This window comes from Stegostoma tigrinum, chromosome 6, assembly GCF_030684315.1.
Source record: "Stegostoma tigrinum isolate sSteTig4 chromosome 6, sSteTig4.hap1, whole genome shotgun sequence".
Lineage (NCBI taxonomy): Eukaryota > Metazoa > Chordata > Chondrichthyes > Orectolobiformes > Stegostomatidae > Stegostoma > Stegostoma tigrinum.
This window is the reverse complement of record NC_081359.1, coordinates 106,181,603-106,203,888: the sequence shown is the minus strand read 5'-3', so window position 1 is coordinate 106,203,888 and position 22,286 is coordinate 106,181,603. Positions and strand designations below refer to the sequence as shown.

The window sequence follows — 22,286 nt, the reverse complement described above, 5'->3', positions numbered from 1 at the left end:
CCATCAAGTCCTGGGGATCAGCCCTGGTTCAATGCAGAGTGTAGGTGCATGTACCAGGAGCAGCATTTGGCATTGCTAAAGCTGAGGGGGTCACCCTGGTGAAGCTGAGAAACAGAAGAAATTGCATACCCAACAACATATACAGCAAATGAAGCATACACACCACCAGATTCCAAACTTTGCAGCCCTTTGCATCTAGTAGAGAATGGTGGTGGATGACTTAACTCACTGGAGGAGGAGGTTCTACAATATCCCTGTCCTCTGATGGAAGAGCCCAGCACATCAGCGCGAAAGATCAGGCTGAAGTATTCGCAGCAATCTTCAGCCAGAAGTCCTGTGTGGAAGATGTGCCTCGGCCTTGTCCATTTGTCCAACTCTAATCACTCCATTCGCTAGCAAATGGATGGTGGCACCAGAGACTGCAAAGGCTGTGGGTCCTAGCAACATTCTGGCAATAGTACTGAAGACTTGTGCTCCAGAGCTTGCTGCACACCCAGCTAAACAGTGTCAGTATGCCACGCCACCTGGCAGACCATGCAGAAAACTACCCAGTTATGCCCTGGCTACAAAAAGCAGGACACATCCACTTTTTCGTCAATTACAACTCCATCAGGACACTCTCATCAAATAAGGTGTGGAAGGTGCTATTGAGCAGCACCTGCTCGGTGATGCCCAGTTTGAGTTCCATCAGGGCCACTCAGCTCTTGACCTCATTACAGCCTTGGTTCAAACATGGACAAACGAGCTGAATTCCAGAGCATGGTGAGAATATCAGTGCTTGATCTCAAGGCTGCATTTAACATAGTGTGGCATCAAGGAGCCCTAGCAAAACTGGAATCGATGGGTATCGGGGGGCAAACGCTGGTGGTTGGAGCCATACCTGGCATACAAGATGATGGTAGTGATCATCTCTGCAGGAGTTCCACAGGGTAGTGCCCTTGGCCCAACCAGACTTCAGCTGCTTCATCAATGAACTTCCTTCAATCACATGGTCAGAAGTGGCAGTTACACAGTCAACATCCCCAATGTCCAGCACCTCAGGTGTGAAAATGTCCCCAGCTCTTGCCCCATTTGGACAATATCCTGACTAAGGTGATATGTGATAAGAATGGCTGGCTAGTGCTTGGCACATATGTGGCAAGTGACATTGTAAACAAGAGGGAATCCAACCATCTCCACTTGACGTTGACTGAATCACTCACTAGCAACATCCTGGGGGTTATTGTTAACCAGAAACACAACTGGACTCACCACACAAACACAGTATCTACAAGATCAGGTCAGATGCTGAGAATACTATGGTGAGTAACTCGCCACCTGACTTCACCAAAGCCTGGCCACCATCAAAAAGGCACAAGTTCAGGAGTGTGATGGAATACTCCCCTCCTGCCTGGATGGGTGCAACCCCCAACAACACTGAAGAAGCTTGACACCATCCAGGCCACAGCAGTGCTGCACTTGCAATCTTCAATTCACACTCTGCACATTTTCCAAGACTCTTGCCATTCTGCATAAGTGTGTCATCTGTAAGATGCATTAAAGCAATTCAAGACTTGTTAGCATCTTCCAAACCCATCACCACGCTACCCCCTGAGGAACGAGCAGAGCTAAGAAAGCTAGCGTTTCCAAGTAAACCTGTTGGGCTGTAACCTGGTGTCATGTGATTTTTGACCTTGGCCACCCAGTCCAACACTGGCACTTGCGCATCATGACCACTCCCATCTAGAAGGCCAACTGCAGCAGATACATGGGAACACCACCTCCATAAGCAAGCTGCTTACTGTGCTGACTTGGAAATACTTTACTGTTCCTTCACTCACTGGGTTGTAATTGTGGAACTACCTCGTGAATGGTACTTTGGGTTGTCTCAATGCCGTGTACACAGCAGCGCCACCTGGAGTGTAATTGGAGATGGGCAATAAGCCAATGCCTACATCCCATGACCAAATTGAAAAACAAAGCCCTGCCCATTGGGTTGTCAAGTAGCTATTGCCTGTCAGGCAGGTTGCATGGAAAAGCAACCTGATGTTTGTCTTTCTCTGTTGCTGCCTCTCCCACCCCTCGTTCTGCCACAAGGAGGTTGCCTCTCGCACTGACCCCATACTTGTGTCCTTTTAACAAGGGATCCACCAGTAAGTCGATCGTCTGATCGATAAGCATTGAGAAATTAAGGCTCCCTGCCTCCTCCCCACATCACACCCAGACAGTCTGCTCCCTCTCTCTGATATGGAAACATTGACAATTGGAGCCTTTTCACGCTGCCCTCTGTCCCCAGTCAGACGCTGATACGAGCCATATCTCCTTGAAGCAAATTTGCTGTAATTATACCCAGCTTTATTAATTCAGTTGTGAAATACGTGACCTGTGGGTTGATCTGTGGAGAAAATGAGCCCAGGGCACTCAGCGGGAGTTGATGGGGGTGGGGACTGGAGTATTTTTCTTTCCTGCTTCCTGTAGAAAATGTCAGGGACCTGTTGCAGAGGCATGGCATGCACTATGTAGAATCTTTTATCTGTTAAAACATGCGGTTGAGAAGTTTGTGGGCACTGCTCCCAGTATTCCAGATGTTTGTTTCTAATCTGTTGCTTCAATCTGCTCCTGCCAGAAGCAGCATGTGTCACATTTTATGACTGGATTAGTTGGGGAATCAAGAGTTACAGACCAAGGGCAGGAAAATGGTTGTGAGGAATGTTGGATTAGCCATGACCCCATTGAGCGGCTAAGCAGGCTTGAGGGGCCGAATGGCTGCCTCCTGTTCCTCTTTCTTTATAACATCTCGGTTCCTGTTTCCCCATCCCTCAAACCTCCCAATATTTTTATACATAGAACTAAAATGAGGGCAGAGAACACTACTTTTTTTTAAAAAAAATATCCCTACAGAATGGACAGATTGACTGTTGTGGGGTCGTGGGAAATGTGTGAGGCCTCCTTTTTGCAGTTGAATTTCGGAAGGTTCATGTCCCTCCTGAGGGACACAGACAGCCACGTCGTTGAGAATCCAGTCTGAATGCCCACAGATTTGCGGTCTCCACAAATCTGAAAATGTGACCCTGGTCTAATAGCTCAGGCCGGTGAACTCTACAGGAGAGAAGAATGTTTAGGAAGACCATTATTCAAGTTAAATATCCCTGGTGAACTCTTCACAATGCTCCATTGAGAAATGGCTCCATGTCAAAATGGCCACTCTTGTGTTCAAACCCCTCTTGCCACACTCTCTTCCTGAACTCTTTTTTTTTAACCCCACCTCAAGCCCCACCGTCCTCTGATCTCTCATTTCTCCAACGCTGGCTCTGTGCCTATGTCTGGTTTACATTGTATCTTTTGTAGCCTGTCTTCAGCTTTCCAGACATCAGGTTCTGGAGTTCTCTTCCTGTACAGTGCACCTCTCCTCTTTGTTTTTTTTTGAGGGTACATTCCTTAAAGTCTACCTCCTTGACCAAACGTTTGGTCGTGTTCCCCAATATTTCCTTTATATCCTGTTCCCTTTTTATAGGAAAGGCAAGCAAAGACTGGAGGATATGTCACCAATGGGAGGGGATTAGGAGAGGAAGAGGAAGTGAGATCTTGCATTCCAAGTCCCCAGGTCTGTGAAGGTGGCAGGTCAGGTAGATAAGGTGGTAACTAAGTTGGATGGGAAGCTTTCATTGGCTGATATGAGCTGGAGTGTAATGCTGGACCTATAGAAGATAGTAGGCTGCAGTTGGTGTTCTGGTCACCACGTTACCAGAAGGATGTAATGTGCTTACGAGAGAGGCAGTGCAGAAGAGATTACAAGAATGTCGCCAGGGCTTGTAAATTGAAGGAGCAATTGAATAGGGCAAGGTTGCCCTCCTTCGAATGGAGGAGACTGAGGGAACACGATAACAAGGGGCTTGGATAGAGTGGTCATGGAGGACTGTCCTCCCCCCTAGCAGAGAGGTCACTTACCAAGTGGCACAAATTTTAAGGTGATTGGTAGATGAATTAGAGGGAGGGAGGGGGGGGGGAGCGCGGAGGTGAGAAAGCATGTTTTCACCAGAGGATAGTGAGTGTCTGGGATTCTCAAGTCATTTTCGGGGTTGAGGCAAAAACCCTCAATGCGTTATAAACAAAAAAGCCTGGGTCTGTCCTTGGAACACTAGAACCTGTGAGGATATGGACCAGGCACTTTGAAAGGGACAGAATGGGTGGCCAGGTTATTCAGTTGGTGCTGACACGATGGGGTGAATGCCCTCTAATGGTTATTGTTGTCATTTTCTTTGTTCGGTAAGCCAGAGACATTTAATGCCATTTGAAGGTGATATATAAATGCAAATTATTGCAAAATAAAGCATTCTGTTCCTGTTTCCACTGCATCAGAAAGCTATTTCCTCCTTTTGATGGGAAAATTTAAAGTGAAGATTTTTAACGATCAAGCAGGGGTTAATGGAGATGACCCTCAAGGCTCCAAAAGAGTGTCTCTGGCTGTTCATTGCTTCCTGTGTTTTAACTTCCATTTTTACATTTGTTCCCAGGGAGCGGAGACCAGGAAGCGCTCACCAACCCTCAGCAGCCAGTTTAAACGTTCGCTGGAGCTGCTGATGAAAACTCTCAGCGTCTGCCAGCCTTTCTTCGTCCGCTGCATCAAACCCAATGAGTACAAGAAGTCGATGGTAAGCATGGTCAAACAGCTTGGGTTGGGTCTGGTCAGGTCAGGCTCCATCTGAGTGAAAAAACAGGCTAAATGACTGACTGACTGTCCCGCGAAGGAAGGAGTCAGCTGTCAGCACAGGAGCTTGGGAGGGGAAAAGAACTGTTTACGAATTGTTAGAGATAGCAAGAACTGCAGATGCTGGTGTTAGAGACAACATTGTGTGGAGCTGGAGAAACAACGGGCCAGGGAGCATCAGAGGAGCAGGAAAGTTGATGTTTCAGGTCAGCACCCTCCTTCAGTTAATCATTCACTGAGCAGAGTGTTATTAAAAGGGATCCTAACATTGAGGGGTTTCCAACTTTTCACTTAATTTTTGTAAACATTCACAATGACAATTGCTATTCTAGATGTAATGCAGTAGTAGACTCCAAAATGCATTGTCTGTATAATATCCACCCTGGGGGTTGGAGTGGTTGTAATAAAACTGGCAGGATTCTCCAGCTTGAGGGTGAGGGGATCCTGTCGGAAGCCCTGGGTTCGAGACACCCACCCATGCTATTTGCAGCTTGTGTGTGAGCAGTTTGATTTGTTGTTGTTGTAGGGGCATTTTTTTCACAATGTTTTTAGTGTTTGTCCATTTTTTGTTCCAGAGGGTCCCAAGTTTCAAATCTCTTCTCCCCCGCACCCCCCCCCCACCCCCCACCTCCTAATCTGCAATAGCTGTGGTGCCTCATGTCATTATAAAGATACAGTTACCCTACTCCCAGAGGGCTGTGGGGCTGTGCTGTCATCACAGCCAGTTGGTAGTGAGTTTAAACTGAGGGTGTACCCTGTCTAACGAGCACACTGAAAGCAAATCTCCCAGATCATCTCCGTCTGCTGTAATGGGATTCTGGAATTTTGGGCCCCACACCTCAGGAAGGATATACTGGCGCTGAAGCGTGTCCAGCAGAGATTACACGGATAATCCCTGGAATAGTACGTTAAACCTACCGATGAACGGCTGAGAATCCTGGGATTGTATTCATTAGAGTTTAGAAGATTGAGGGGAGATCTAATAGAAACTTACAAGATAATGCATGGCTTAGAAAGGGTGGATGCTGGGAAGTTGTTTCCGTTAGGTGGGGTGACTAGGACCCTTGGGCACAGCCTTAGAATTAGAGGGGGTAAATTTAAAACTGAAATGAGGAGACATATCTTCAGCCAGAGTGTGGTGGGCCTGTGGAATTCATTACCACGGAGTGCAGTGGTTGCCGGGACGTTAAACGTCTTCAAGGCGGAGATTGATTAAATTCTTGATCTCGCAAGGAATCGGGGGCTACGGGGAGAGTGCAGGGAAGTGGAGTTGAAATGCCCATCAGCCATGATTTAAATGGCAGCATGGACTTGATGGGCTGAATGGCCTCACTTCCACTCCTATGTCTTATGGTCCTATGGAATGGAGGGGGTGCCAGGGGAAGAGTGTGTGTGGGAAGTAAGGAGGAGCGATTTAATGGTTCTGCTCTCGTGAGCACAATGACCCACAGTTCTTGGGAGTCGATAGGCTCAGGGGTGCAGGTGGTTGTCTAGTGAGATGATTTCTTGATGGCACGGGCTATGTTTCCATAATTTCTGATCCCGTTTGGAACACATCCATGGACGGGAAGGGGAAAATCAGCCTGGGGCATTAGACTGACCTTAGGGAAGTGCAGCATTTGATCTGCAGGCCAACATTGTCATGCCAGCCTGTAGACAACGAGTGATGATTTAACCCGAGGGACACTCTGCCTGTGGCGAGGGGAGAAGCTGAGGAGAGTCCTTCATGGTGACTTCAAGTGGGCTTGGGATCACATGCCATGCTGCTGGTGTCATTCTGCATTGCAAACCAGCTGTCCAGCTAACTGAGCCTATAGGAGAGGGAGGGATGTAGGGCACTGGTCTCATAGGCCTCCACAGTCAGATCTAGACATTAAGACCATATCCCCTTTTTTTGTTTGTAAGTAAGGTGAGTTAACTTTCCTCAAGATAATCTAGTTAATTCACTGGCTCTGGGAGTGGTCATCATGGAAACCCGTATTCTTTAGGCAGACCCAGCTGGTTTAGACTTGGCTAATAAAATGTGAGGCTGGATGAACACAGCAGGCCAAGCAGCATCTCAGGAGCACAAAAGCTGACGTTTCGGGCCTAGACCCTTCATCAGAGAGGGGGATGGGGGGAGGGAACTGGAATAAATAGGGAGAGAGGGGGAGGCGGACCGAAGATGGAGAGCAAAGAAGATAGGTGGAGAGGGTGTAGGTGGGGAGGTAGGGAGGGGATAGGTCAGTCCAGGGAAGACGGACAGGTCAAGGAGGTGGGATGAGGTTAGTAGGTAGCTGGGGGTGCGGCTGGGGGTGGGAGGAAGGGATGGGTGAGAGGAAGAACCGGTTAGGGAGGCAGAGACAGGTTGGACTGGTTTTGGGATGCAGTGGGTGGGGGGGGGAAGAGCTGGGCTGGTTGTGTGGTGCAGTGGGGGGAGGGGATGAACTGGGCTGGTTTAGGGATGCAGTGGGGGAAGGGGAGATTTTGAAACTGGTGAAGTCCACATTGATACCATATGGCTGCAGGGTTCCCAGGCGGAATATGAGTTGCTGTTCCTGCAACCTTCGGGTGGCATCATTGTGGCAGTGCAGGAGGCCCATGATGGACATGTCATCAAGAGAATGGGAGGGGGAGTGGAAATGGTTTGCGACTGGGAGGTGCAGTTGTTTGTTGCGAACTGAGCGGAGGTGTTCTGCAAAGCGGTCCCCAAGCCTCCGCTTGGTTTCCCCAATGTAGAGAAAGCCGCACCGGGTACAGTGGATGCAGTATACCACATTGGCAGATGTGCAGGTGAACCTCTGCTTAATGTGGAATGTCATCTTGGGGCCTGGGATGGGGGTGAGGGAGGAGGTGTGGGGACAAGTGTAGCATTTCCTGCGGTTGCAGGGGAAGGTGCCGGGTGTGGTGGGGTTGGAGGGCAGTGTGGAGCGAACAAGGGAGTCACGGAGAGAGTGGTCTCTCCGGAAAGCAGACAGGGGTGGGGATGGAAAAATGTCTTGGGTGGTGGGGTCGGATTGTAAATGGCGGAAGTGTCGGAGGATAATGCGTTGTATCCGGAGGTTGGTAGGGTGGTGTGTGAGAACGAGGGGGATCCTCTTGGGGCGGTTGTGGCGGGGGCGGGGTGTGAGGGATGTGTCGCGGGAAATGCGGGAGACGCGGTCAAGGGCGTTCTCAATCACCGTGGGGGGGAAGTTGCGGTCCTTAAAGAACTTGGACATCTGGGATGTGCGGGAGTGGAATGTCTTATCGTGGGAGCAGATGCGGCGGAGGCGGAGGAATTGGGAATAGGGGATGGAGTTTTTGCAGGAGGGTGGGTGGGAGGAGGTGTATTCTAGGTAGCTGTGGGAGTCGGTGGGCTTGAAATGGACATCAGTTACAAGCTGGTTGCCTGAGATGGAGACTGAGAGGTCCAGGAAGGTGAGGGATGTGCTGGAGATGGCCAACTCCAGCACATCCCTCACCTTCCTGGACCTCTCAGTCTCCATCTCAGGCAACCAGCTTGTAACTGATGTCCATTTCAAGCCCACCGACTCCCACAGCTACCTAGAATACACCTCCTCCCACCCACCCTCCTGCAAAAACTCCATCCCCTATTCCCAATTCCTCCGCCTCCGCCGCATCTGCTCCCACGATAAGACATTCCACTCCCGCACATCCCAGATGTCCAAGTTTTTTAAGGACCGCAACTTCCCCCCCCACGGTGATTGAGAACGCCCTTGACCGCGTCTCCCGCATTTCCCGCGACACATCCCTCACACCCCGCCCCCGCCACAACCGCCCCAAGAGGATCCCCCTCGTTCTCACACACCACCCTACCAACCTCCGGATACAACGCATTATCCTCCGACACTTCCGCCATTTACAATCCGACCCCACCACCCAAGACATTTTTCCATCCCCACCCCTGTCTGCTTTCCGGAGAGACCACTCGCTCCGTGACTCCCTTGTTCGCTCCACACTGCCCTCCAACCCCACCACACCCGGCACCTTCCCCTGCAACCGCAGGAAATGCTACACTTGTCCCCACACCTCCTCCCTCACCCCCATCCCAGGCCCCAAGATGACATTCCACATTAAGCAGAGGTTCACCTGCACATCTGCCAATGTGGTATACTGCATCCACTGTACCCGGTGCGGCTTTCTCTACATTGGGGAAACCAAGCGGAGGCTTGGGGACCGCTTTGCAGAACACCTCCGCTCAGTTCGCAACAAACAACTGCACCTCCCAGTCGCAAACCATTTCCACTCCCCCTCCCATTCTCTTGATGACATGTCCATCATGGGCCTCCTGCACTGCCACAATGATGCCACCCGAAGGTTGCAGGAACAGCAACTCATATTCCGCCTGGGAACCCTGCAGCCATATGGTAACAATGTGGACTTCACCAGTTTCAAAATCTCCCCTTCCCCCACTGCATCCCTAAACCAGCCCAGTTCATCCCCTCCCCCCACTGCACCACACAACCAGCCCAGCTCTTCCCCCCCCCACCCACTGCATCCCAAAACCAGTCCAACCTGTCTCTGCCTCCCTAACCGGTTCTTCCTCTCACCCATCCCTTCCTCCCACCCCCAGCCGCACCCCCAGCTACCTACTAACCTCATCCCACCTCCTTGACCTGTCCGTCTTCCCTGGACTGACCTATCCCCTCCCTACCTCCCCACCTACACCCTCTCCACCTATCTTCTTTGCTCTCCATCTTCGGTCCGCCTCCCCCTCTCTCCCTATTTATTCCAGAACCCTCACCCCATCCCTCTCTCTGATGAAGGGTCTAGGCCCGAAACGTCAGCTTTTGTGCTCCTGAGATGCTGCTTGGCCTGCTGTGTTCATCCAGCCTCACATTTTATTATCTTGGAATCTCCAGCATCTGCAGTTCCCATTATCTCTGGTTTAGACTTGGCCCCCACTTTCATCTGAGTTTCGCTGGTGTTGCTCAGTTCCCAATGAGATGAAGTGGCCCTTGGTTGTTCGAGGATGTGCTGATCTTCCCTTTGACAGACCTGCCATGTTGTTGTTGTTTTTATTTATTAGCATTTTCCATGTTGTCCCAGAATGGGCTCGTTAGGTCGAGGGGGGGGTTTTGAGGTCAGTGGAGGCAAGAGTTTTCCCTGGCGGGGCATTGGCCTGGGGTGGGGGCACAGTTTTCAAGGTGGTGGATGATGGATCCAGTTGGTGAGACCAAGTCATAACTTGGCTGTAAAGTTGGACATTTGTGGTTAGGAAGTGCACCCTGTGAACAAGCTAGCTATCTCCACATCTTTTGCAGGTGACTGCGTGAGATGTAGGTTTCCGTGGCAAATGATGTTACTCCGCTCAGTGAATTTTGGGCAGCTTTGCCTCTTTTGTGGGATCTGGGTGTTGCTGGGAGACTGAGCATTTGTTGCACATCCTTGATTGCCTTGAACTGACTGGCCTGCTAGGCCATTTCAGAGTGTAGTAGAATGGGTGGCATAGTGGGTCTGGTTAGTGCTGCTTCCTGACAGTGCCAGAATTCCAGCTTCAATTCTGTCCATGGGTGACTGTGTGCAAACTCCACAGACACGTTCTTCCTATGTCTGGGGTTCCTCCAGGTGCTCTGGTTTCCCCCCGCCTCAGTCCAATTATATGCAGGATTGGTGGACTGGCCATGTGACATGCGGGATTATTGGATGGGGTGAGTGTCAGTAGGATGCTCTTCAGGGGCGCAGTGTGGATTCAGTGGGCCAAATAACTTGCTCCCACGTGATAGGGATTCTATGATTCACATTGCTGTGGATCTGGAGTCATGTGTTGACCAGACCAAATAAGGAGGGGCAGATTTCCTTCCCTTAGGGACACAAGTGAGCCAGATGGGGTGTTTTTTTTTAAATTTTTCCCTTGTCAAATGACAATGGTTTCATGGTCACCATCACTGAGACTAACTGTCAATTCCAGTTTGAACAACTAGCTCCCATGTTGAGGCCTGAACCCATGTTGCCAAAGCATGAGCCTGGACTTCTGCATTATTTGGTCCAATCATATAACCATTACGCTACCCCTCCCCACTGAGGTTTCTTGCCCTTTTGAATGTTTGCAATCAGGTCACCTGACAATCCCAAATGTAACCTTCCCTCAGTCATAAGTTCAGCATTCATTCAGAGGGATTGTGAGTATGCTCCACCCCATTCCCTACCTGCAGTCCGAGTGATGTCCTGGTCACCAAGTAGCTGATGATAGGGAAGAGGAGTCCCACCTAATCAGTACTGCATTGTCTGCTTTCCCCGTCATTACCCATGTTCATTGTTGGTTTCTCCCTTTTTGTTCTCTGACAGTTGTTTGACCGGGAACTGTGTGTCCGCCAGCTGAGGTACTCGGGAATGATGGAGACCATTCGGATCCGACGGGCTGGTTATCCCATTCGCTACACCTTTGTGGAGTTTGTCGATCGCTATCGGGTATTGATGCCCGGAGTGAAACCCGCTTACAAACAGGTAAACCTCTTCTTTGCTTACCAGTGCGCTTTCACTGAAGTTTTCATTCACGTTTTGATTCTTGGGATCACAGGCAACATTTATTGCCCATTCCCTTAAGTGCCCCCTGAGCTGCCTCCGTGAAATGCTGTGGTCCATGTGGCGTAGTGCTACTGCAGTGGGGAGATATGTTCAAGGAATATATTGGAATTGCCATGTGTTGTCTGTCTATTCATTTATCTTAAATATTGTGCAAGGGGAGTAGGACCGTGGAGTGACCTTGCAGTGATGTCGCAGAGCTGCACATCACTGTGTATAAATATCAGAGGGGGAGGATTTCACACTTTCTGGAAGAATATTGAGAGGTGCACGTCACCATTGTCCAAATATACCACAGGCTCCCTCCTTTCATTACGAAGGTAGATGGATGGCTGGTGGGGAGTTAAAGCTGAGGGTTAGTATGCCTGTGGTGAGGGATGGGGTTGAGATCTCAGGGCCTTTTGTGGTGAAGTCGGCTGGGATGGGAAATTGAACCTGGACTGTTGGCATCGCTCTACATTGCAAACAAACTGTCCGGCCAACTGAGCTAACCAGAGCAGCAGGCTTTATCAGAGCTATCTAATCTCTGGAAGATGCCTGGAGAGCATGTAGACGTGAGCAAGTGAAGACAATCAGCCCTTAACTGATAGGATAGAAACATCGGCTCTAATGATTAGTGTGTAGCAGTTTTCAGTGTTGATGTGTAATAATTGGTCCTCCTTTTGAGGACGAAGCCTTTTGTCTCCTCCCCAACCAGTCTGCCTTAGACCCATTGAGTGCCATCAAACCACATGAGTACTTGTCAGAGTCGAGATTCTGATGTGATGCTCTTGTTCCTACTGTATACTGAGTTTGGGACATGTTGGTGAGGCAGGTCATCCTGGCTAGTGGTAAACATTGGAGCATTTAGAGTCCTATAGTATAGAAACAGACCCTTTGGCCCAACTCACCTACGTTTTCCCAAACTAAACTAGCCCCATTTGCCTGCACTTGGTCCATTATCCCTCTAAATCTTTCCTGTCCACGCATCTGTCCAAATATCTTTCAAATGCTGTAACTGTACCTGCATTGACCACTTCCACTGGCCGTTTGCGCATACAAACCACTCTGTGTGAAGAAGCCTCCCCTCAGGTCCCTTTTTTACTTTAAATTCTTCCTTCTCTCACCTATATGCCCCGCTGGTTTTGAACTCTCCTAAGTAAAAACCGAGAGCACTACAGATGCTGTAAACCAGGAACAAAAGCAGAAGTGCTAGAAAAGCTTCACAGATGTTGATCTCTACCAGCAACTTCTGTTGTTGCTCATGAACTCCCCTACCTTTTTGGGATAAAGACCTTTTTTGTTTTTTTTTTGCTATTCACCTTCTGTTCCCCTCCATGACTTTATAAGTGTCTATACGATCATCCCTCAACCTCCTATGTTCGAGGAGAAAAGAGTGCCAGCCCCTTTTATAACTCAAATCCTCCAGTCCCAGTAACTATCTTTCCTGAACCCCCTCCAATTTAATAATATCCTTCCTATAGAAGGGCAATCTTTTCTGTATGCTGTTATGCTGCATCCCACACATGTCTGCCCTTCAAGTCAGCTATAACCTTTTCTCTGTGGCTTCACTCCTCCCAGCCTGAGGCCCTGAGGCCCTGTGTATGATCTTTTTGATTCTGAAACAAAAACTGGACCTTCTGGAAGTGTTCCACAGCTCTGGATGCTGGGGGGCGGGTGGTGCAATGGGAAGGGTGGTGTTGACATTTCAGTTGATGATCTTCTGTCCAAACTGAGAGATGAGAAGCAGAGGATGAGGCTTGAGCAAATGAGTGAGGAGGAGACACCACTGGAGGTGTGAGATGAGATGTGGAGCTGGATGAACGCATCAGGAGCAGGAAGGCTGATGTTTCGGGCCTAGACCGACCTACCTTCAGAAATGGGGGAGGGGTAGGGGGGGTTCTGGAATAAATAGGGAGGGGGGAGGCAGATAAGTGTGGAAATAGTGGGAGTGTCCAGACCCAAAACGTCAGCTTTCCTGCTCCTCTGCGTTCATCCAGCTCCTCACCTTATCTCAGATTCTCCAACATCTGCAGTTCCTACTCTCTGCCACAGGAGGCATGTTTGATGGAAGAAACGAGAGTTTGTGACAACAGAGTTCATGATATAAGGTGTGAATCACTGATCAACAAAGGAAGAGCAAGGAATGGTGTTGGGGGCCAGTGTTGCCCTTGGCTATGTTCCCTGCTGCCTGAGCTCTGACCTGTCCTGACTGGAACGGCCAGCTGATGGGCAGCTTGTGTGTGGCCAGCTTTATGGAGAACAAGGGGCTATGTGATAATTTGTCAACTCCAACACTTTCCTTACACCCCTTACCCAACCCAGCCTCTGCAGCACCACAATCGGCCAGAATGCTGCTATTGATCTCTGTGGTGGTACAGAACATTTTATTCCACGTTCTGTGACCCTTCTGATTCCACGGGAACGTTGAAAATAGGTGCAGGAGGGGGTCATTCAGCCCTGTTGAGTCTGTCCTGCTACAGGAACAAATCACTGGCTGATCACCTGCTATCCCATAATCCCTTGAGGTCTTGTGTTTTTAAAAAAAAATCTATCGATCGCTGTCGCCCATATCCAATGTGTAAGCCCCCAGCCCTCTGGGGCAGAGAATTCAGAAAACTTTCACTTCTGTGAAATTCCTCCTCCTCCTGTCTTTCACTAAATAGTCTGTGCCTTATTCTGAGACTCTGCTACAACCAGCCCACCCTGGCTTAGGAAACCTCTTGCCTACATGTACCTGTAGGAATTTTGTGCTCAAATGAGATCACCTCTCATTTCTCATCATAGTATTTGAGGCTGGAGACCTAGTGAGGAAAGTGGACCTTGAGTCTGGCATGCACTGCCAGGGCTGGTGGTGGAGGCAGATACAATAAAAGTATTAAGGCCACTTGGATGAGTTTGTGAATATTTAAGGAATGGAGGGATATGGACTGAGGGCAGGCAGAAGGGATTAGTTTCGTTTGGTGTCCTGTGCAGCACAACAATTGTGGGCCAAAGGGCCTGTTCCCATGTTGTAAGGTTCTATGGTCTAGTGCAGATTTAAGTGTAGCTTTGGCGGCACAACTAGATGGGCCAAAGGGCCTCTTCTGTACTGCATAATTTTGATGTAATATCAGCCTGAATAATAATTGCCCCACTTGCTGTGGTGGGATTGGCACCTGGGTCCCCAGGATGTTGGCTAAGTTTCTCTGCATTAATAACCTAGTGATAAGAGCACCAGGCTGTTTGTCCCCTGTCTGGGGTTATTGGTGGGGTGGGTGGAGGCAGGAAAGTGGGTTTGTAAATTATCAGATTAGCCATGATCTCATTGAATGATGAAACAGACTTGATGGCCATTTGATTTACTCTGCGCCTATGCCTTAGGCCTATATCCTTTGAAGAATGAGAAGTGATCTTGTTTGAACATGTTAGGTTTTGAGAGACCTTGAAGGTTTACATGGTGAAAGGATGCTTGCCCTCATGTCATCTCTGCCCAAACGAAGTCCAATTTGTAGCAGCAGTGTCATCTGTGGGCAGATCTGGAATCTGTCCCTTCTGGAACAAGGATGGAAACCCACGCTATTGGCACCAACCTGGCCATCCCTGGAGTCTGCATAGTGGTGGTAATGTGCACCTCTAAGCAGGTAGCTATGACAGAGCATAGAGCTCCAGTTTCTCTCCCCTTGTATGGCTAACCAAGAATTCTGCCGCTTGGTGTCATTGGCAAGTGTTGCAAGGATTCCTAGTTGATGCTTGTCTAGTTTGGCCATTCAGTAACTGTCAAGTCTTTAAGTGGGACCCAAAACTAGAGACTCTGGATTGGAAGCTCAGATATGAGCAGGAGTAGGCCATCTAGCCCCTATTGCTTTATAGTTATGGCTGATCTACCCCAGGCCTCACCTCTTTCATGCCTATTCCTTAGCTCTCAAAGCAATATTTCAAAAATCCATTCGTTACTCCTTTTTAAATGAAGGTTGGCATGATGGCTCAGTGGTTGTTGCCTCAGCACCAGGGACCCAGGTTCAATTCCACCCTCTAACAACTGCCTGTGTGGGGTTTGCACGTTCTCCCTGTGTCTGAGAGTTTTCCTCTGAATGTTCTGGTTTCCTCTCACAGTCTAAAGATGTGCAGGTTAGAGTGGATTGGCCATACTAAATTGCCCATCGTGTCCAGGGATGTGCAGGCTGTGGGTTAGCTGTGGAAAACGCAGGGATAGGGTAGGGGTTGAGTCTGGGTGGGATGTTCTTTGGACAGTCAGTGCCTACTCAATGGGCTAAATGGCACCTCCCTGCACAATAGGGATTCCATTATAATACTCAATGTGTTCATTGATCCAGCCTCCACAACTGGGTAGAGATTTCCAGATATTCACTCTTAGAAGAAATAACTATACATTCTAGTTTTAAACGAATGAGCTCTTTTTTAGTTATGAAATAAATCTCATGGTTTGAGATTTCCCCCCTCCTCCTCTCTCTTTCCTCCCCACACCCCCAACTAGTAACCCTTTCTCAACCTCTACCTTTGTCAAGTCCCTCAGAATCTGGTGTTTCAGTAAGATAACTCCTAATTATGACTGTAGTCTGCCTGAGACAGACGTGTTCTCTGCTGTTTCTCTTGCAGAGAGGTGTTGCCCCAGCCGTGCTGGAATGCCTGCTTCAGAAGTAGTGGGCAAGCAGCTCTGACCTCTTTTTAAAATTTAGACAAAAAGAAGCATGAGTGGGTGGAGTTGTGTGGCTCTCTCCAGACCCAGGGTTTCCGTATTGCTTTTAGCTAAAGTTGGAGTTTGAAACTGATAGATGTAACTCTCTGTAGCAAACAGCGTTTTTTCCTCTTTGTCCTTCTAATTAAGGATAACTGTTTTGCTCCAGTTGTCTTTGCTAAGGGCTATGGAATGCTGTTCCAATGAGGAGTAGTTAATTATATATATTTTTTAAGCAATTCAATATTGTTAAAGTTTTGATAGCGCTTTATTTGTGTTTTAACACTAAGAATAGTGTTTTGCTTAAAGCCCAGTAGTGGATCAAGTGAATCACATCTGGAACACAATACCTTCTTAAAGATAAATTTTATGGTCTGTCTGTCTCCTTTAATGTAGTTAGAGGGGTTTGGTCCAGTCCATTGCTTTATTCAATATTCTAATAAATGAAGGCCTAACTGTTTTAGCCACCCTTGATATGGTAATCCCTGCCTGCCAGGAATGGGCTGAGTGAATCTTTTTGAACTACCTCCAATGACAGGATATCTGTTTTAAGTATGGGGACTAAAACTCTGCAGCAGACAAAGGTGTGGCCTCACTGATGCAGTGAACAGTTGTAACAAGACTGAGAGATAATGGGAACTGCAGAATCCAAGACAACAAAATGTGAGACTGGATGAACACAGCAGGCCAAGCAGCATCTCAGGAGCACAAAAGCTGACGTTTCGGGCCTAGACCCTTCATCAGAGAGGGGGTTGGGGTGAGGGTTCTGGAATAAATAGGGAGAGAGGGGGAGGCGGACCGAAGGTGGAGAGAGTGTATATATAGGTAGGGAGGGGATAGGTCAGTCCAAGGAAGACGGACAGGTCAAGGAGATGGGATGAGGTTAGTAGGTAGATGGGGGTGAGGCTTGGGGTGGGAGGAAGGGATGGGTGAGAGGAAGAACAGGTAAGGGAGGCGGAGACGGGTTGGACTGGTTTTGGGATGCAGTGGGTGGAGTGGAGGAGCTGGGCTGGTTGTGTGGTGCAGTGGGGGGAGGGGACGGACTGGGCTGGTTTAGGGATGCAGTTGGGGAAGGGGAGATTTTGAAACTGGTGAAGTCCACATTGATACCATTAGGCTGCAGGGTTCCCAGGCAAGACTGCCCTGTTCTTTAAACTCTAAGCCTCTAGCAGTGAAGGCCAAAAATGGCATTTCCCTTTATTGCTTACAGCACCTGGGATGTTATCTCCCGCTCTTCTTGTAAAGAACATCCGTATCCATCTGCGAAGCAGGGACACTATTCACTGCAGCACAAGCTGTCTGCAATCCATAATTGAGAGCCCAGTTTAAAAATGAAGATATCTCCCATTTAAGATGGAGATGAGGAGGGATATTGTCTGTGATTCTTTTAATCTGTCAAGATTTTTATTCCCAGCAAGAGCAGGGGAGGGTGGTGAACGAATAGGTTTGGGCTGAGTTAGGGAAAGCTTAACTTGGAGTTGGACAGATGTTGGGGATGGAGGGGTGGCTAGGCAAGGAGATACCATTTTAAGGCCAAATCAGATCAGTCATGATCCTGTTGAGTGACCTACTCCTATTTGGTGATCTCACTTGGAAGGTGCTTCCCACTGGTCTGTTTCACTGCCTTGATAAAGATATGATTGCTTTCAAAAAGTTAGTGCCCCTGATGTTTCACATACTCCTTGCAGCAGTGAAGACTTGTTTGAGATTACATGGTCCTGCCTGGAATGGGGTGAAACTGTGTGGCTCAGGGGTTGCTGCTCATTTAATGGCATCCATTGGCACCAGGTCATGGGTGTGTTCTGGAGTCAGGACCAGCTCTTCTTGTTTTCATTCTAGAGTAAGACTTTTTTAAAACAAATCTCCTTTTCTGTCACTAGGGAGATTTGCGTGGCACATGTCAACGGATAGCAGAGACTGTTCTGGGACAAGACGGAGACTGGAAAATTGGAAAGACAAAGATTTTCCTAAAGGTGTGTTCTTTTTTCTTTTTAAAAAGAACAGAAAAATATTCTGTCGCCAGCAGAGAAAGTGAGTGTTTCAGGCTGATTCCTGGAGTGGCAGGACTGGAGTATGAAGAGACTGGATTGGTTTGGACTATGTTCAGTGGAGTTTACGAGAATGAGAGGTGAGGGTGGGGAGGAATCTCCTGAGAAACATATAAATGTCCAACAAGATCAGGCAAGGTAAATGCAGAAAGGAGGTGAGCCAGACATCGGTCTGAGATACTGGGTGGGTCATACAAGACTGAGATTACGACCTTGAGCCAATGGGCCAAGGGATGGCAGATGGAGTTTAATTTGAGGTGTTGTAGTTTGCTAAGGTCAACCAGTGCAGGACTTACTCGGCTAACATTAGGGCTCTGAAGGTATTTGTCAGACAAAGTAACCCAGAGGTTCAGGCATATAGTTCTGTGAAGGTGTCGCAGGTGGACAGGGTGATGAAGGCATCTGGCATGCTTGCCTTCATTGGTTAAATGTTTAGTACAGGAGTTGGGATGTCACCTTACGGTAGTACAGGACACTACTGAAGCCACCTTTTTAGAATACTGCGTACAATTCTGGTCTCTGTGCCGTAGGAAAGATGATATTAAACCTGAGAGGGTACAGAAAAGATTTACAACAATGTTGCCAGGGTCGGAGGGTTAGAGCTCTCGGGAGAGGCTGAATAGGCTGGGGCTATTTTCCCTGGAGCGTCGGAGGCTGAGGGGTGTCCTTTATAGAGGTTTTAAAATCACAAGGGCCATAGTTAAATAGAACATAGAACATTACAGCACACTAAGGGCCCTTCGGCCCTCTGTTGTGCCGACCTGTCGTACCGATCTCAAGCCCATCTAACCTACACTATTCCATGTACGTCCATATGCTCGTCCAATGACGACTTAAATGTACCTAAAGTTGGCGAATCTACTGCCGTTGCAGGCAAAGCGTTCCATTCCCTCACTACTCTCTGAGTAAAGAAACTACCTCTGACATCTATTCTATATCTTTCACCCCTCAATTTAAAGCTATGCCCCCTCGTGCTCGCCGTCACCATCCTAGGAAAAAGGCTCTCCCTATCCACCCTATCTAACCCTCTGATTATTTTATATGTTTCAATTAAGTCACCTCTCAACCTTCTTCTCTCTAACGAAAACAGCCTCAAGTCCCTCAGCCTTTCCTCGTAAGACCTTCCCTCTATACCAGGCAACATCCTAGTAAATCTCCTCTACACCCTTTCCAAAGCTTCCACATCCTTCTTATGTGGTGATCAGAACTGTACACAATACTCCCAAGTGTGGCTGCACCAGAGTTTTGTACAGCTTCACCATAACCTCTTTGTTCTGGAACTCGATCCCTCTATTAATAAAAGCTAAAACACTGTATGCCTTCTTAACAGCCCTGTCAACCTGGGTGGCAACTTTCAAGGATCTGTGTACATGGACACCGAGATCTCTCTGCTCATCTACACTACTAAGAATCTTACCATTAGCCCAGTACTTTGCCTTCTGGTTACTCCTACCAAAGTGCATCACCTCACACTTGTCTGCATTAAACTCCATTTGCCACCTCTCAGCCCAGCTCTGCAGCTTATCTATGTCTCTCTGCAACCTACAGCATCCTTCGTCACTATCCACAACTCCACCGACCTTGGTGTTGTCTGCAAATTTACTAACCCATCCTTCTATGCCCTCATCCAGGTCACTTATAAAAATGACCAACAGCAGTGGACCCAACACCGACCCTTGCAGTACACCACTTGTAACTGGTCTCCAGGATGAACATTTCCCATCAACCACCACCCTCTGTCTTCTTTCAGCAAGCCAATTTCCGATCCAAACTGCTATATCTCCCACAATTCCATTCCTCTGCATTTTGTACAATAGCCTATTGTGGGGAACCTTATCGAACGCCTTGCTGAAATCCATATACCCCACATCAACCGGTTTACTCTCATCTACCTGTTTGGTCACCTTCTCAAAGAACTCAAGGTTTGTGAGGCACGACCCTTCACCAAAACCGTGCTGACTATCCCTAATCAATTTATTCTTTTCTAGATGATTATAAATCCTATCCCTTAACCTTTTCCAACACTTTACCAACAACTGAGGTAAGGCTCTCTGGTCTATAATTACCAGGGTTGTCTCTACTCCCCTTCTTGAACAGGGGAACCACATTTGCTATCCTCCAGTCATCTGGCACTACTCCTGTAGACAATGACGAGTTAAAGATCAATGCCAAGGGCTCGGCAACTTCCTCAGATCCTCTGGGAAGCCAGGGAGGATAAATCCCATCCGGCCCAGGGGACTTATCTATCTTCACCTTCTGAAGGATTTCTAATACCTCTTCCTTGTGAACCTCAATCCCACCTAGTCTAGTAGCCTGTATCTCACTAATCTCCTTGACAACATTGTCGTTTTTCTAGAGTGAATACTGTTGAAAAATATTCATTTAGCGCTTCCCCTATCTCATCTGATTCCACACGCAACTTACCACTACTATCCTTGATTGAACCTAATCTTTCTTATGTCATTCTTTTATTCCTTAAATACCTATAGAAAGCCTTAGGGTTTACCCTGATCCTATCCGCCAACAACTTCTCATGTCTCCTCTTGGCTCTTCTGAGCTCTCTCTTTAGGTCTTTCCTGGCTACCTCGTAGCCCTCAAGTTCCCTAACTGAGCCTTCATATCTCCTCCTAACATAAGCCGCCTTTTTCCTCTTGACCAGAGATTCCACCTCCTTCGTAAACCATGGCTCCCACACTGTACAGCTTCCTCCCTGCCTGACAGGTACATACTTATCTAGGACACACAGGAGGTTTTCCTTGAATAAGCTCCACATTTCTAATGTGCCTGTCCCCTGCAGTTTCTGTCCCCATTCTATGCTCCCTAAATCTTGCCTAATCTCATCGTAATTGCCTTTCCCCCAGCTATAACTCTCTCTTGCCCAGTGGTATACACCTATCCCTTTCCATCACTAAAGTAAACATAACAGAATTGTGATCGCTATCACCAAAGTGCTCACCTACTTCCAAATCTAACATCTGGCCGGGCTCGTTACCCAATACCAAATCTAATGTGGCTTCGCCCCTTGTTGGCCTATCTACATACTGTCAGGAAGCCCTCCTGCACACACTGGACAAAAACTGACCCATCTATTGTACTCTAACTATAGTGTTCCCAGTCAATATTTGGAAAGTTGAAGTCCCCCACGACATCTACCCTGTCTCTCTCACTCCTATCGAGAATCATCTTTGCTATCCTTTCCTCTACATCTCTGGAGCTATTTGGAGGCCTGTAGAAAACTCCCAACAGGGTGACCTCTCCTTTCCGTTTTCTTACCTCAGTTGACGAGTTCCCAAACATCCTTTCTGCAGCTGTAATACTGCCCTTGACCAAGAATGCCACACCTCCGCCCCTTTTTACCATCTTCTCTGTTCTTACTGAAACATCTAAATCCCGGAACCTGCAACAACCATTCCTGTCCCTGCTCTATCCATGTCTCCGAAATGGCCACAACATCAAAGTCCCAGGTACTAACCCATGCTGCAAGTTCACCCACCTTATTCTGGATGCTCCTGGCATTGAAGTAGACACTTCAATCCAACATCTTGCTTGCCGGTGCCATCTGCCAGTGCCATCTTGCTTCCCTGAAACTTTTTTTTAATTTCGGACCACCCTACCCTCAACCTTTTTTGTATAGTCAAACTACAATTTTGGTGCCCATCCCCCTGCTGAATCAGTTGAAACCCCCCCCCAAGATATCAGTACCCCTCTGGTTCAGGTGAAGACCATAGAGAAGGTCTTTTTCCCAGGGTAGGGGGAGTCCAAAGCTAGAGGGCATGGGTTTAAGGCGAGAGGAGAGATTTTAAAACGGGATAGGAGGGGTAACTTTTTCATGCAGAGGGTGGTGCATGTATGGAATGAGATGCCAGAGGAAGTGATGGAGGCTGGTACAATTACAACATTTAAAAGGCATCAGGATGGGTATATGAATAGGAAGGGCTTAGAGGGATATGGGCCAAATGCTGGCAAACGGGATTGTCTGATTGGGATGGGCTAGTAGGAACTGCGTTTCTGATTTCTGGAGAAGGGTCTAGGCCCCAAACATCAGCTTTCCTGCTCCTCTGCTGCTTGGCTTGCTGTGTTCATCCAACTCTACATCTTGATGTCCAGTTACATGGATAAGTTGGACCAAAAGGTCTGTTTCCGTACTGTATGACTGACTTTTTGAGGAGAAAAAGCTTCACCCAGCGCATGGTGAACCTCTTAATTTCATTTTTAAAATTTTTTTGCATGCATTGAGTAGTTAGGGTCTGGAATGCATTGCGTGGAAATGTGGCGGAGGCAGGCTCAGTTGAGGCTTTCAGGAAAGGCATTTGGTCTTTGTTTTTGGGCTGGTAATGGTGTGCAGCGATAAGGGGCAAAGAAAGGAGTTTGGTATTGGAACTGGAGC

At 48.1% G+C, this 22,286-nt stretch overlaps 1 protein-coding gene across 2 annotated transcripts in view; it reads left to right on the top strand.

Annotated features, from left to right (window-relative positions):
* myo7aa (myosin VIIAa) overlaps positions 1-22,286 on the top strand; it is a 152,878-nt gene that overhangs the window by 43,022 nt on the left and 87,570 nt on the right. For both annotated transcript variants that reach the window (XM_048532748.2, XM_059646833.1), the window contains exons 15-17: positions 4,494-4,631; positions 10,958-11,116; positions 17,732-17,824. In XM_048532748.2, the coding sequence (XP_048388705.1) occupies positions 4,494-4,631; positions 10,958-11,116; positions 17,732-17,824 (390 nt within the window). The remainder of the gene's footprint in view (positions 1-4,493; positions 4,632-10,957; positions 11,117-17,731; positions 17,825-22,286) is intronic.